General features: G+C 41.8%; 1 protein-coding gene across 28 annotated transcripts in view; it reads left to right on the top strand.

Moving 5' to 3' along the window:
- Positions 1-14689, top strand: part of trdn (triadin) — a 60270-nt gene that overhangs the window by 10049 nt on the left and 35532 nt on the right. For 27 of the 28 annotated variants that reach the window (XM_080832820.1, XM_080832811.1, XM_080832803.1 and 24 more), the window contains 4 exons: positions 53-193; positions 4180-4209; positions 9258-9284; positions 10766-13333. In XM_080832820.1, coding sequence (XP_080688946.1) covers positions 53-193; positions 4180-4209; positions 9258-9284; positions 10766-13333 — 2766 coding nt within the window. The remainder of the gene's footprint in view (positions 1-52; positions 194-4179; positions 4210-9257; positions 9285-10765; positions 13334-14689) is intronic. The other variant, XM_080832817.1, reaches the window with a different exon arrangement.

The following is a 14689-nucleotide window of genomic DNA, read 5'->3' as shown; positions in this document are numbered from 1 at the left end:
ATTGAGGCTATTGATTGCATGCAAGGTGCTTGATTATGCCTTACCCCCACAGCGAACATAGGGGGCATTCCCGATATCACAGCTGCCGACCCAATGAAAGCAGTGACCGACGCAATGGAGGAGTCCAGCGACTGGATGAACACGTTTCTGGGTGTTGTGTCAAGCCTCTTTGCACCAGAGGAGGAGGATGAAGGTATATACTCGTTAGCTAGAGTGTTTAATTGTGTACTTAATAACGATTCACGTAAGGCTTGGTTGTGACACATTTGAAGTGCTGAAACATCACCAGCTCACCCCTGCCCTCACAAGGTGTGAGTCATCTGCACTAATCGACATTCACACTCTGTTCTCTTGCTTTCCACAACCCAAGAGGACAAACGTATCAAATTAAACATTATGTTCAAATCCCTCAGTATTCGAGAGAGAGAGATGAACAGTCAAAGCACAGCGTGACATTTGGAAGTACGTCAGATCTATAGCTACATCTGTTCTGTTTCATGAAAACTAGAGTTTTTCAAGCCCACAGAATGATGTAATTCCCTTAAAAAGTGAACAGATGCCTGATGAATAAATATGTGCATTTAGGGACAGTCTTTGCACAGCACTAAGGTGAGTTCAGGGACTAACTTGTATTTTAAATCAAAGTTCCCAACACAGTTTATAGTAAAACTATGCGAGAGACCCGGCCTTGACAACTTCAGTTATTCTTTCCCTCCTGTGCGGGAATTTGGGCTACATTCCAGCCACGCATTCAGTCTCCACTGACGAAAGAGTCAGTCACAGTCTTTCACTGAGAGTTTCTAAGTAGGGTGATCAGGTTGACTGTAAACGGTGAAACACACACTAAAATCCAGTGGGGAACTTTCTCCGCAGCTGTGATCAATGAAGACCTTTGAGATGGGATGGCAACGAGGCTCTGTACCTGTACACATGATGCCTAACACTTTTGACAAGTGTTTGAGACGACTGTATGATGAATGGATGTCAATAAAAATCAAGCCACAACAAAAGCACTGCTAAATCTCTCATCAGTCCCTCAGTGTTATTCTTCTGCATATGTTGAGTGTGATGTGCACCACTATGAACCATCACTGCAAGAGCTCCATGAGGAACACACTTGTTAACAGAAAACACACATGTGAAAGGATTAAGCTAAAAAAAGGAATCTCAGATAGGCAGAGGGATAATTTGGTATGTAGGTTATAAAAGTTACAAACCAACACATTACAGAGAAGGATGGCTAGCGAACGTAGGACAACACCTGCAAGAATGTACAGAAAGCAAAAGAGGAAAAGCAACACCTGCACAAATACACTGACGAGACAGAACCAGACAGAAGCTTAAAAAAGAGGATTATATATATTATCCCAAATTGGGTCATTATAGCAGCCTGTACAGTATGAGGTCATTATAGAGGCCAGTACTTTCTGAGAAGGATTCTAAAAATCTGTCACAGGGTAAAGTAGTGCAAAGCCTTATTTACTTTTTAAAAATGTCTCTTCAGACATATGACTCACTAAAGCGAAAGAGAGCAAGGGGAATCATCAGCATTCCCTCTCTCTTTATAATTGTCATCTACTTAAAATCTCCCCCAAGGTGGTTAAATATGTATAGATGTAGTGGAGCTGAACCCCATCCTTTACAAAAGACTATAGAGGCTATTAAGGCCATTACAGCTTAAAGGAGGAACCCTCCTAGATGTAAGGTCAGAGTAGCAGCAGCCAAGGGAGATGAGAGGGGCCTCGTTATACATTTGTGTCACGGGTGTGAAATTTGAGAGTGTGCCGCTCAAGATGGAGAGAGAGAGAGACAGAGAGGGAGAGGGAAAGAGAAAATATGTGTGTGTGTCAGGGAGACATACAGAGAGAGAGAGAGAGAGAGAGAGAGGGTGGGGGAAAGACTAAATCTGTGTGTGGATGTGTGGGTGAGCGAGAGAAGAGAGAGAGGGGGGGGGGAAGCACAAATCTGGATGTGTGGGTGAGAGAGAGAGAGAGAGAGTGAGAGAGAGCGAGAGAGAGAAGGCTGCATCAAGGCCATCGGTGGCATGCAATCAATTCAAATAAATGATATGAAAATCAGATAAACAACATTACAGATCATCTATACATTAATTAACTTCACCCTGGACTTTCGCTATGTAGCTCAAGCCAAACGGCAATAATACATATTGATTAAATTCAGTCCATGTCTCGCATGGCACACAGACATGAAACTAATTCATTAAGCAGCATTAAGGCAAGTCAAAACATAATTTACAGTGTGTATGTGCTTACTTGCAGATAATGCCAAAGTGTCTCATTGATATATGGCACAGTATAATTTAAAATGGTTGGAACTGATGTAGACTCAGAGTAGACTATTTAAAGTAACCATGCCTTTAACTGCCAGGAAGCATTACTGCGATCAGCATCAAGCACATATCCTAAAGGCAGACCTAATTATCCGCAGTACCTAGCTAATGAGTTTAAGCAACCCCAAGCTTATAAGGATGGCATGATGACCTTGACATTTTCAGCTCTGGGTTAAAGCATACCGTGAAACAATGTCACGTCTCTGACTTAAACAAACTCGTACACATGCGTGGATATGCCCAGTTATACGTAGCTTTGCTCTTCTTTATGAGATATGAGGATCGTTATGTTTCCAAATACCAATTCAAGTACCAATTAATGTTCTTAGATGAACATTTGAGGGAAGAAAGCAGTGCACAGACTGACAGTAAACAGCAAAGACAAATAGATTGAGACACTGGGAGGCAGATAGGACTGTAATAAAGACAGATCATGTGGAGAGCTGAAGAGGAAAGAAAATAAAACAAACAATATGATGGAGATGGAAAGAAAGTCACACTGACAGAGCTGAACAGCAGAGGGCAAGAAATGGAATGAATGGATGTTTTACTCAGGGAAATGTATCTAAAATGCTCCCAGGCCACTAGCACCAAGGCCAAGGCTACCCATAATCATATCATGGTTTCAGTGAATATATCAGTCTAAATGTCACTCCTAGTTTACACAAGGGCACTACTTTGAGGTGTTAGGCATGTAAATACATATAAGTATCTGCATACACTGTCCACACCCCTGTCACCTGTGGACACTCACACACATTGGTTTTATGTCACACTAGACAGGCATTCACATGCTCTTCTCACGCACACGAACACACACTCCTCATAAATCATGTGTTGCAAAACAGATGCAGAAGTACACAATGTGCAAACCCTCTCATACAGATATGAATTGCCCACTGATACACACACACACACATACACACACACACACACACACACACACACACACACACACACACACATAGATAAACTGGCAATTGGGCACTGCACAATTACTGCATTCACACATGCTTATAGACATGATCATATATTGCTGAACGTCCACATAATATCACAAAAGCGTGCATATGTACTCACTGATACCCTGATATGCACACAATATCTAGTACTTCCCCATTCTGGCAGAGATCCATGCAGAAATACATTTGTTGAAACAGTATTTGGACGCTATGCTCAAGGCTAATCTGCTTTGATAAGATAAAATCATGCTGTGCTTCCACTGACTCATCTCCAAGCGCCCCCCCCCCCAACCCTCCCAAAAAATTAAACACTCACATTCATTCCAATTCTATTTTCAATTTAAGCACACACCAATCTAAATTCCAGCTTTTCACTGGATGAAATATCAAACCATTGTGTTTACAAGAATTTTGATGAATTCCCATATATAAACCTGGTGTGTCAACTGACAAAAGAATGTTTCACAGCAGATTTGTAGCTATTTCAACTCACACTGGTTGCATAGAAAAGAATAAAATGTTGTGAAGATGTGGCATTTATGCAGAGGTGGACTTAATTAAGAGCGTATTTTGCTCCACTGTTGCGTTCAATGTGGGAAGAGTTGGGGAAACAGAGCATGCCCTGTGAACTTGAGTTGTTTACAAGAGAAAAAGGCTTTAGAGGGGCTGTTTTCTGTCTTTCCCTCTCACTTTCTTTCTTTCTGTCTCTCTTTCTTTCTCTCTCTCTCCCCCTCTTTCTCGCTCTCTTTCTCGGTTTTACATGTATAATTAATTCTGCCATCAATGTTTCATGTGATCTACTTTGTGGACTCCTTCCTTACTCATTTCTCTCCTTCTCTCTTTCTCTGTCTCTCTCCTACAATTAAGGTGTCAAGATTCATGCTGTGAAAAAAAAAGGTTTGTCCTCCAATCTTTCTGGTTTTCTGTTGTCTCTTCCTACTTGGAAGTTGCAGTCATATAAGCCATCATTCTGTCATGAACCCTTTGAAATCACTGGAGCACAAACCAACTCATAGTGCACTTTGATTATTTTATAAAACAAAAAAATCAGAATGCAGCTCTAGCTTGTGTGTAAGAGTACAGAGCACTGTCACTCTTAGAAACAGCAGGGGATAAACCGAACCCTTGACGTTCAACTCAGAATTCTTCAAGTTGATTATTTGCCAAAGGTCCTTTCAGTAGCAAAGGAACCCTCAACGGTTCATGGTCTGCCGTAAGAATTCTGAGTTGAACCAGGTGCTCCCAAGCCTACAAATTCTAATAGCACCTCTGTTTTAAGAGTGAAGGGTCCCAACTGTCTGAGTGAAGTGCCCCTTCATGATTTTTCAGCAAATGTTGAACTCTCATCCTTGGGAAATTCAGTGAAAAACTGGAGGGGTTCCACCTGACTAAAGGGACATATTCCTGTTTTTTACCTGTATCAACATAATATATTGGCATGGTTTAAGCATGGTGATGGCCTTCACTCTACTGCCTTACAAGTGAAGGCTCTATTCCTACTAACCAAGAACTAAACAAACTTAAAAATTACTAATTTAGGCAACAATACCCATTTTTTCTTACAGGTATTCTAAGGTAAAACCTTTCAACCTAAAACCTTGTTTTTAGGCAATCAGCTGTAATAAAACTCAAAACTGAATATCTTTGGATACAAGACGTATTTTTTCCTAATGTAGAATCTTACCCATAGATTTAAAGATACATTTTTTTTTTAACAATTTTATAAAGCAAATGCGTCAATGCAATGCTGAAAGACTAGCAACTCAACACAATGTCCCTGCTGTGCATGACCCGCTTTGTGCGACACTAAACATTTATTTTTGAACCCCAATTTCTCCTCATTTGCCCTAATTTAATTGACAGGCAAAGCAGCTGGCAACACGTACAGTCCACTTCTCATGAACTAAAGCTATTGGTTGTATCGGTGCAGACTTTCTTTTAATAAATTAGTTCCTTTACGTAAAGTAACATGAATCGTTTAAAAAGCACAGATGCCCACTTTTATTTTAAAGTGCTACAACTGCATACATTTTGCTGTACATGTAGTTCTGTACTATATATATAATTGATCAACGATAAAGTCCCCATTAACTGAAGCGCCGTTGCCATACAGCACATTAAAATTGCACATTAAAATACTCTGTCACACCTTAACAGATTTATAAAAATGACCTCATCATATGAAGAAAATTCTTGCTTACCACAATAGCGACGTGCGTGACAAAAGTAAGGGAATAACTTTTTTAAATTTTTGTTTTGGCTTTTTGGCCTTTAATCGACAGTTGTAGTGAAGAGAGGGACAGGAAATGAGAGGAAGAAGAGGTGGGTAGCGGACAGGAGAAATGACATCAGGCTGGAATCGAACCTGTGTCCTCCATGGGCATCAAGCCCGAATGTGGTCAGGGCTACTGGTTGCGCCACAGTGCCCTCCAGAAAAACGTTTTAAAGTAATGTCCTGAATGGCCATGTCCACATGTCATGGAATACATTTTAGCAGAGCACCTGAGACGTAGGTATAGGGACAGAGTGGCCCAGTTGCGCTGCTCGTTCATGGACCTCACCTGATCTCCACTTACCCCCAGAGGCTGCCATCTAACTGGTCTCGACAGTTGTGCTAATCTCATTCCTGCTGCTTAGAAAGTGCCTTTTAAGCCACTGGATCCTTCCAGCATCCCCTGGTTTCCAGTTGATTTTAAGCTCAGTGATACATTTCGTTTTTTGTTTTTCCATCACGTTATACCCAGCATGTAACGAAGAGTACGTTTTTGGATGGACATGGGTTCCCAGGGGTCTTAGCTGTTATAGATTGCAAGCACATTCTGTGGCGTGTGCCCCTCATCCATTGACATATCTACAGGAAATGTAAACGGTTTCATTCCATCAACGTTCAAGTGATCTGTGGCGCAAATTGTAAGGTTGCTCATGTGTTTGCTATCCATCCTGGCTCTACCACAACTTTTTCGTTTTGGTGAATTCGGGTGTTACTGCAGTCTTCCATGGCATTGTGCCTCTGGTGAGTGGCTGTTAGGAGACAATGGCTATCCATTAACACCTTGCATTGTGCCAACCAGTCCTGTGCCATGTCTGTGGCTGAGTGGTGATTTGGCCTGTCTAAAATGCGTTTCAGACGCTTGGACAGGTCAGGTGGAACAGGTTCTTCATTACAATCCAGCCTACAGAAAATCAGTGCCTTCTTCATGGCATGTTGTGTTTTTCACAATACTGGCATGGATCATGGATGGCAAAACATTTCAGAGGGTACATTAGCAGGAGCACTGCAAAGAGAGGCCAAACACAAATGGTCAAAGATAAAAGGGGCAGAGGACACATTAGCTGGAGCACTGCAAAGGGAGGCTAAACTGCAGGTGCCGGCAGGGGGAGGTGACAACTAGACAGACCACGCGCATCACAGGAGGGACCAGTTAGCAGAACAGTGGTTTCCTTGGTTAGCTTATAAAACACAAACCACAAATTTAATACAGAGACAGGATTTTATTTAAATTCATTATTTCTTCTGCCCTTTTGTGCGTACACTAGACGGAAGCCTTTGTGGAGGAGGGTGAGGGGTCTGCAGCATCCCTGCGAGACATAGGAGTTGCTTTTGCTTCTCTTTCCGCTTAAGATCATTGAACTGCCTTTTACACTGTGCCGTTCTCAGAATACCAAAGCTACTTGCACGGATGCATTCAGTGACTTGGTCCCAGGCTGTGTTTACCTCTATGAAAGGAGAGGGTCTGCTGACAGATTCAAAAATGATTTAATATCAGGCATGGATGTCCCACACGAGAACCTCTGTCTCCTCTGGTGAAAACTGCTTATTCGCGACTGGAAATTAGTTGTTTGTTCCATTTAAGGCAATTCATGAGCTCTGTGTGAGCGTTAATAAGGTATGGTTAAATCATTGTGATTGGCTCACAAAGATTGCCTTGACTGCCACATCTACTATTTACTCAACCCATTCATGTCAGGGAAATTAGCAAACATATGTATTCCCTATTCTCACTGTGTTGTTGCCGTTGCGCAAAGCCTTCAAATTAGGGCCCGTCATCTTGCCTGACCTAAACCCCTTCAACACTGACTCACAGCAAAAGTCTTCTCACCACAAAACTACTCCCCACCAGCGGTATCTCTCAGCTGCTACACTAAATGAACCTCAGAGCACTGTTCAGATCAGTTGCTCTGTGTCTGTCTTAGAGCCAGGCTGAGTCATGAGCTTGACATCTCTCCGACTCTGATTCATAAAACATGATGGATGGGGCACAAAGTGGTCAGCACTTTCAGCTGCTGTTCAGAGGAAGAGATCAAAGTAGAGATGTTGAGAGGCATCCGCCCCCCTTTACCCCCCCCCCCCCCTTCTCAAAAGCACCTGCACGCCCAACTGAGGCAAGAAGGCGATTGCATTCATTTGATGTGCAATACAATATCATGAATAGATACATCTGCTGTCCTAAGAGATGGCAAGAACATGAAAAAGTGTACGTGGAATATCAGCAGATGACTGCCTTTGGAATATGCGATACACTGCAGCAACCACAAGGAATTTGTCATGCAGAAAAATATATTCAATTCAATATAGTTCATTCAATTAAAGCATAACTGCAGCTGTTGTGGAAACATGTGACACACATGATAATGACACGGTCCATGTCCTGTGATATAACGGCATCATGTAACTGTCATAAGTTATTGTCATGACAACGCTCAGTTGAGGCAACAACTACATAACAAAAAATGTTTTGTGACATACAATTCTGAGGATTGTCATTATTATTTCTGATAATGGTAATATTCCATAAGCAGAACAACTGTCATGGTGACTAAAAGGTATAAAGGCATAACATGCTTATGGTTTGGGTAAACTATGGCCACTGTGGTGTGATGTAGCACACCATATCTTAAAAAAACCTAATAAAAACCCTGCCCATTCCCTCCTGAATTGTGTGAATAGGTGCTGATATCATTAAAAACCCTCCCTCTTTAGTGCCACTGAATGCTCTACTCATAAAATCCCACTGACCTCCCAATCTCATCACCTCCACATCTAAGCCCTGAGACTGTGGGAGACTAATGAGAAAATACCATAGCTGTACAACAGCCTGTGATCAAGCTGATTGCAGTCTCTTGTGAGAGGGCTCATTGTCACTCATCACAGGGGAATCCAGAGTGACAGTTTTAGTCCTGCAGGATAAATTGCAGGAAAATGGGAATTTTTGCCGTAGAAATTCATTATGTGATTGGGCTGCATTTAAAACCCAGCCCTTCACCAATTAAAAGTGCAGAATGGGTTCTCAAATCTTTGCACCTGCATTTTGCCTGAATACTGTATGTTGATTAGAAGCTTATTAGTACAATCAGTATAGATGAGACATTTGATAATAAAAACAAATATTATTTATATTTGGCCTTTGTTCCATCATGTGGCTGCAGTTTCCAAGTTGTGGGTTTCCAAATGCTGCTTCTTCAGTTTGAACAATGACAGAAAAACAGAGAAAACATTCAGACACTAAAAATATCTTGGCTGACTAATTACAGTATACTGGAACTAGGCTGGAAATGTGTAAAATTCAGACCAATTCTGTATGGTTAAAGTGACCTCATAGCTAGCATAATCTTAGAGGAACTAAACCTTGTCTAATGCTTCACCATGAAATCATTCCAAAAGCTAGAGAATGGTTTGAGGAAGGCGATGAAGAAGAGAAGGAAACAAAAGGTATATTTTCTTCATTTCTACTTTCTCTACGTCAAACTACATCAGTGTTATCACAAGACGACACACATTGTCTCTATCCTAGAGCACTAGCAAAGCAGTTCATGTTTGTGGTGTGCTTTCTTCAGACTAACACTTTGACTACTGTGCTGGATGCCTAAATTATTTTTTGGGGAATGTTATGTCAACTCTTTCTGTCTGTTACTCTTAATGTCTCAACATCTCTTTTCTGTTCCAGGGGAATTTCTCCCACCCCGAAAAAAAGGTTTGTCCTTCCCTTTGATTCTTTGCTCATTGAGAGCACCTAAGAATAAGTCACACACAAACAAACTGTATGTTGTCCTTATCCACTGTATGTTATCCTTCTAACATTTTTGCAGTTGTGTTTATTGTCAGTTGTGTAGCATTGTGCAACATTTTGCCTTTGAATGATCTGGCAACTCCAGTGCTATGGACATTTGATTAAATAAAACACTCAAATCTTTAATTTGGGCCCCTCTCACATAGAATACGATTAAAACAAATTCTGCACAGCCTTCCTCTACTCTGAAGTCATGCTGTCACCTATCAAAGAGACAAAGTATTTTTTTCTTGATTTTAAGTGCAAATGAATTGTCCACACTGGATTTGCCAGGACATTAAATGTATGCATCGCTCATAATCAGTAGCACCATTTCGCCTCGGTAATCACTCTAACCAGTAATCAGATGATAGACAACATGCGCATTAACAGTCATTAAAAACTGTCAGAAACAATCATTAAACGCTTTCAGGGGGATGTCACCATGATTCTAGAAAGCATCCAGAAATCAGACTTAATTTATTGTCATCAGCTCGCGTTCCATCTAGGTGTATCTTGGTTGTGAGGATTTGATTCGTCCTTTTCTAACCTTGAATTGTCTTCTTGTGTCACTTTGATTGGTCTGTTTGATTTGACATGCCCGCCTTCCCTACCTATCGTCTTTTTCTTGCATACATCCGTTGCTCCATTTTGCATATAATGCAACTCTTAATCACTCAAGCATGAAGCAAGACCATACAGGAGCATTAAGCGAGATGTCTGAGGTTCGGTTGCAAGTCTCTTGCCTTGTTGGTTAACGGCATTTCCTCAGTGACTGACTGACTGGGGTGGGTCATGGAAATCTCTGACTCTGCATTTGTCCACTTCATGGTCATAAATTGTGTGAGGTTAAAATGTATTTTACAGTCTTTTTCTTGTCCTTGCATGAAATGGCATCAAGATGTTTATACCAACTGCAGCCAAATCACTGCAAACACATTCACACAAAGCCACACCGAAACACATACACCCTCTTTCTCTGACACACACACACACACACACAACCACTCAGAAACACTTAAGTGTGTTAGATTATGCTGGCAGTAAAGCCTCTGTCATTTTTCACATAGCATAACTTAGCATTGATTATAGTAATACTCCAAATTAATCTGCATTAATGATATGCCCACACAAATACTGAATACAGACACACATCTAACCCAACTTGGTTAACCATGATTGAGGAGGATTAAGACGTATTAAATAACATGAATGATGATAATGACAATAATGGTTGATGATGCCTATGCCTATAACTTATGGCATATGAACCTTGCACTGGATTGCGTTTGTATGGAAATCTCTTGAATGCAACCACTCTTGAATGCAACCACTCTTGCCTTGTTCCTATACCTTGCACTGAACCTGTCAGTCTTGCGCACATTAAGATAAACATAATAATCCAGTTACAGAACTGCTGAGTAAAGAAGATGAAGATGATGATGAGGAAGAGGAAGATGCAGATTTAGGTGAGGATGGAGATGAAGAGGTGGAGGAAGACGAGGAAGAACAGGAAGGGGAAGATGAGGATGAAGATGAAGGAGATGAAGAAGATGAAGATGCTGATGAAGATGCTGATGATGCTGATGATGAAGATGCTGAGGAAGATGAAGAAGAGGAGGAAGAGGTTGAGGCAGCAGTGGGTGAGGATGATGAAGACAAGGAAGAGACAGTAGCAGATGAGGCTGAACATGAGGAAGAAGAAGCAGAGGCTGCAGCAGCAGAAGAAGAGGATGATGATGAAGAGGGTGAGGCTGAGACAGAGGGGGAGGATGAGGGTGATGAAGAGGCGGTTGCAGTAGAAGAGGATCAAAAAGGGGCAGAGGCAGCAGTTGAGGAGGAGGAAGACAAGGAGGATGAAATAACAGCAGAAACAGAAGAGGAAAAGACTGAAGAGGAGGAGAAGGAGGAGGAGGAAGAACCAGAGGACGACGCTGAGGAAGCACCCGAAGAAGTAAGTCAACCTTCCAAAGAGGAAGAACCAGTTGCTGCCCCTGCTGCAGTGGCCACTGATCATGCAGCTGCCCTTGCTGCTGCCCTTGCTGCTGCCCAATCTGCTGCTGCAGCCGCTGCAGATGCTGCTGCTTCTGCCATTAAAGCAGCTGCTGCTGCGGCAGATGCTGCTGCTATTGCCGCTGGCAAAGCAGTGGTGGCAGCAGAAACTGCCATAGAGCCTGCCACTGAAGAACCAGCTGCTAATGACGAGGATGAGGAGGATGTGGAAGAGGAGGCTGAGGCTGAGGCTGCTCCTGAGACACCAGCTGCTGAGGAGGTTGCCGAAGAGGAACCAACCAGTGATGAGGAAGAGGGAGATGAGGATGAAGAGACGGTTGAAGATGTTGAGGTAAAGGAAGAAGAAGCACCAGCCATTGAGGAGTCTACCACTGATGCTGCTGCTGCTGATGATGATGATAATGAATATGAGGAAGAGAAGAAAGAGGATGAGGCTCCTGCAGCTGCCGAGATCAAGGAAGAAGAGGTTCCTCAGGCTGATGAGGAAGATGACGGCGAAGCTCCAAAAGCAGTAGAGGGTGAAGAAGATGAGGGTGACGACGATGAAGACGAAAAGAAGGAGGAAGAGGTTGAAGAACTTCCTGCTGCTGTCCCTGCTGATGTAGATATAGCCATCCCATCTACAGAGCCTGCTGCTGCTGCTGATGACAATGATGAAGGTGACCCTGAAGCTGATACAGCTGTTGAAGCACCTGCAGCTGATGACAGCAAAGATGACGACGATGATGATAATAATGATGAGGGAAAAATAGATATTGCCCCCGAAACACCTGCAATTGATGCAGGCATGGTTGAGGAAGCTGAGATCAAAGATGATTCAGATGACACAAAAGATGACACTGATATTGATGATGACGATAAAGATCTAGCTGATGAAATAGTTGAATTGCCTTCAGCTGATTTCAGCAAAGCGGATGATGATGATGATATTAAAGATGAAGCTGATGAAAAAGTTGAATCGCCTTCAGCTGATATCAGCAAAGATGATGATAATGATGATGATGATGATGATGATGAAAAACCAGATATAATCATAGAAACACCTTTAACTGATGATATCAAGGATGATGATGATGATGATGATAATGATGACGATAAACTAGCTGAGGAAGTAGCTTCAGCTGCCACTACTACAGTAGTTGATGACACTGATCATGATATTACTACCGATGATGACCAAAAAGATGATGATGACCAAATCAAAGAAGTGAAAGATGATGTGGATGATAATGATGATGATGATGATGATGATGATGATACCGCTGACATCACCAAGCTGGATAAGGGTGAGGAGGCTGATGCTGATGTTGGTGAAGAACTTCTGTCTCTTGATACAAGTGACGATATAGTTGACCAAGACATTAAAACTGACACCACTGAAGAAGTAACTGACACCACAGACACAGATGGTAATGATAGCGACGACGATGATGATGATGATGATGATGATGATGGTGTTGTAAGTGACACCACAGATCTAAAAACAGACAAGACTGACTCTGACCTTGAACTTGACCTTGACCTTGACCTAGACACTGACTCTGATGCTAATGATAAAGACACTGAGGTTGTTGTAGATGTTGATGTGATGGTTAAAGAAGCCATCAAAGTTGAGGCTGATGATGATGATGGTGGTGATGATGAGGATGATGATGACGATCTAGCTGTTGCTGCTGACGTTTCAGATGTCGATGATGATGAGGATAAAGTTGAGGATCTAAAAATAGTTGATGATGACCAAGAAAAAGAATCTGAAATAGTTATTGACATCACTGAGGAAAAGGTGGAGAAGGTTGAGGAGAAAGAGGAGGAGGTGGGAGTGGCGGAAACCAAAGAAGAGGATGATGATGGTGATGATGATGATGATCACATTACAACAGCTCTTGCAAGCACTGCTTTAGAAGAAGAAGATGAGACCAAGGATTTGGAGGATAATGCTGACCAGCCATCTCTTGAGTCAGGTATAGAGAAACTTACAGTTTATCTTTAAAACATTTTTCTTACAGTAACAACCACAAACTGTCTTCTGATATAAAATTCAGTATGTGGATCTGTTTGTATTATTCTTGATTCCCCAGATACCCAAAGTTCTTACAGTAATAGACCGTATTATCATATCTTCAAATTTAATCAAAAATATGTTTATGAACTTGTTCTAGTGAGCTAATTTCAGAATAGATACACAGAATGCACATCATTCTCACACCCACATAATTCACTCCATTTATAGTATGTTTCACATGACCACTGAGTCACTTGTTATGTTATTGAATTCCTAGTTGAATACACATTCAATTTGTGGATTTCCAGCTGAACTGGAATTGAATTAAGCAAGTCAATAGCTGTTTTAGTCTAAATGAAAGCTAAAAAAATGCCTGATATGAAAACCAGTTGCCCCCACTGGCAAAGCTTGAGAAGGGCACACACATGCGTGTGTGATCTTAATCCCCTCCATGCTGAGAGGGATGGGGTCACCAGATGCCACACAGCCCCTCTGGCTGCTAGAGGAGAGAGATGACAGGAATGCCATCAAACCTCTAGATCCCACAGAGGTCATCCAAGGACACAGACACACACAGATATGTTGGGTGTGAGGGATACCCGCTGACTTTTTGTCACTATTTGTATTTTGTGTCGTTTTCAGGTACTCCTAGAATCGGTGCTTTTGCAGTGCTTTGCTTTTGTAGTAATAATGGTGGTAGCAGTAGTCTAAATAGCATCTCTAGTGTTCAAAATGTACTGGCTGGAATGAAAAGCATACATTTATTTGCCTGGTTATAAATGAGTATTCTCAGAAGCTCTATTGCTAGTGGTATAGTATAAGTCGTCGTAGAAGTAGTTGTGGTTCTAGTTAATAGTAAGAACTTGCACCTCTCACTCATATAGTGGAACGCTATAATGCTGTTTAATACGTGCTTTTAGTCTGATGCTTTGAATGTCTGTGAAAGTCTACAAAGTGGAACTGTTATAGTGTATGATGCAATTGTCATACATAGCTCCCTGGTACACAATTGGAGAGAGAGAGAGAGAGAGAGAGAGAGAGAGAGAGAGAGAGAGAGAGAGAGAGAGAGAGAGAGAGAGAGAAGGAGAGTTAGAGAGAGAGAGAGAGAAAAGAGGAGGACAGAGAGAGTCTCAAAGGTATGCTCTTCTTTCTTCCAAAGTATAACTGACATGTAGTCCCGGGGCAAAAGAGCATAATGCCATTTACTTTAAGACAAGACACAGACAAGAGTGAACTCATAAAGCCCCACTGACAAACAAAAGTATTTTTGTCAGTGAACTGAAATAAGCAAGTTATGCTTCATGACTAATGCTAC

This window comes from Sprattus sprattus (assembly GCF_963457725.1).
Source record: "Sprattus sprattus genome assembly, chromosome: 2".
Taxonomy (NCBI): Eukaryota; Metazoa; Chordata; class Actinopteri; order Clupeiformes; family Clupeidae; genus Sprattus; species Sprattus sprattus.
Note: the sequence above shows the minus strand (reverse complement) of the source record. Positions and strands in the feature narration are given on the sequence as shown.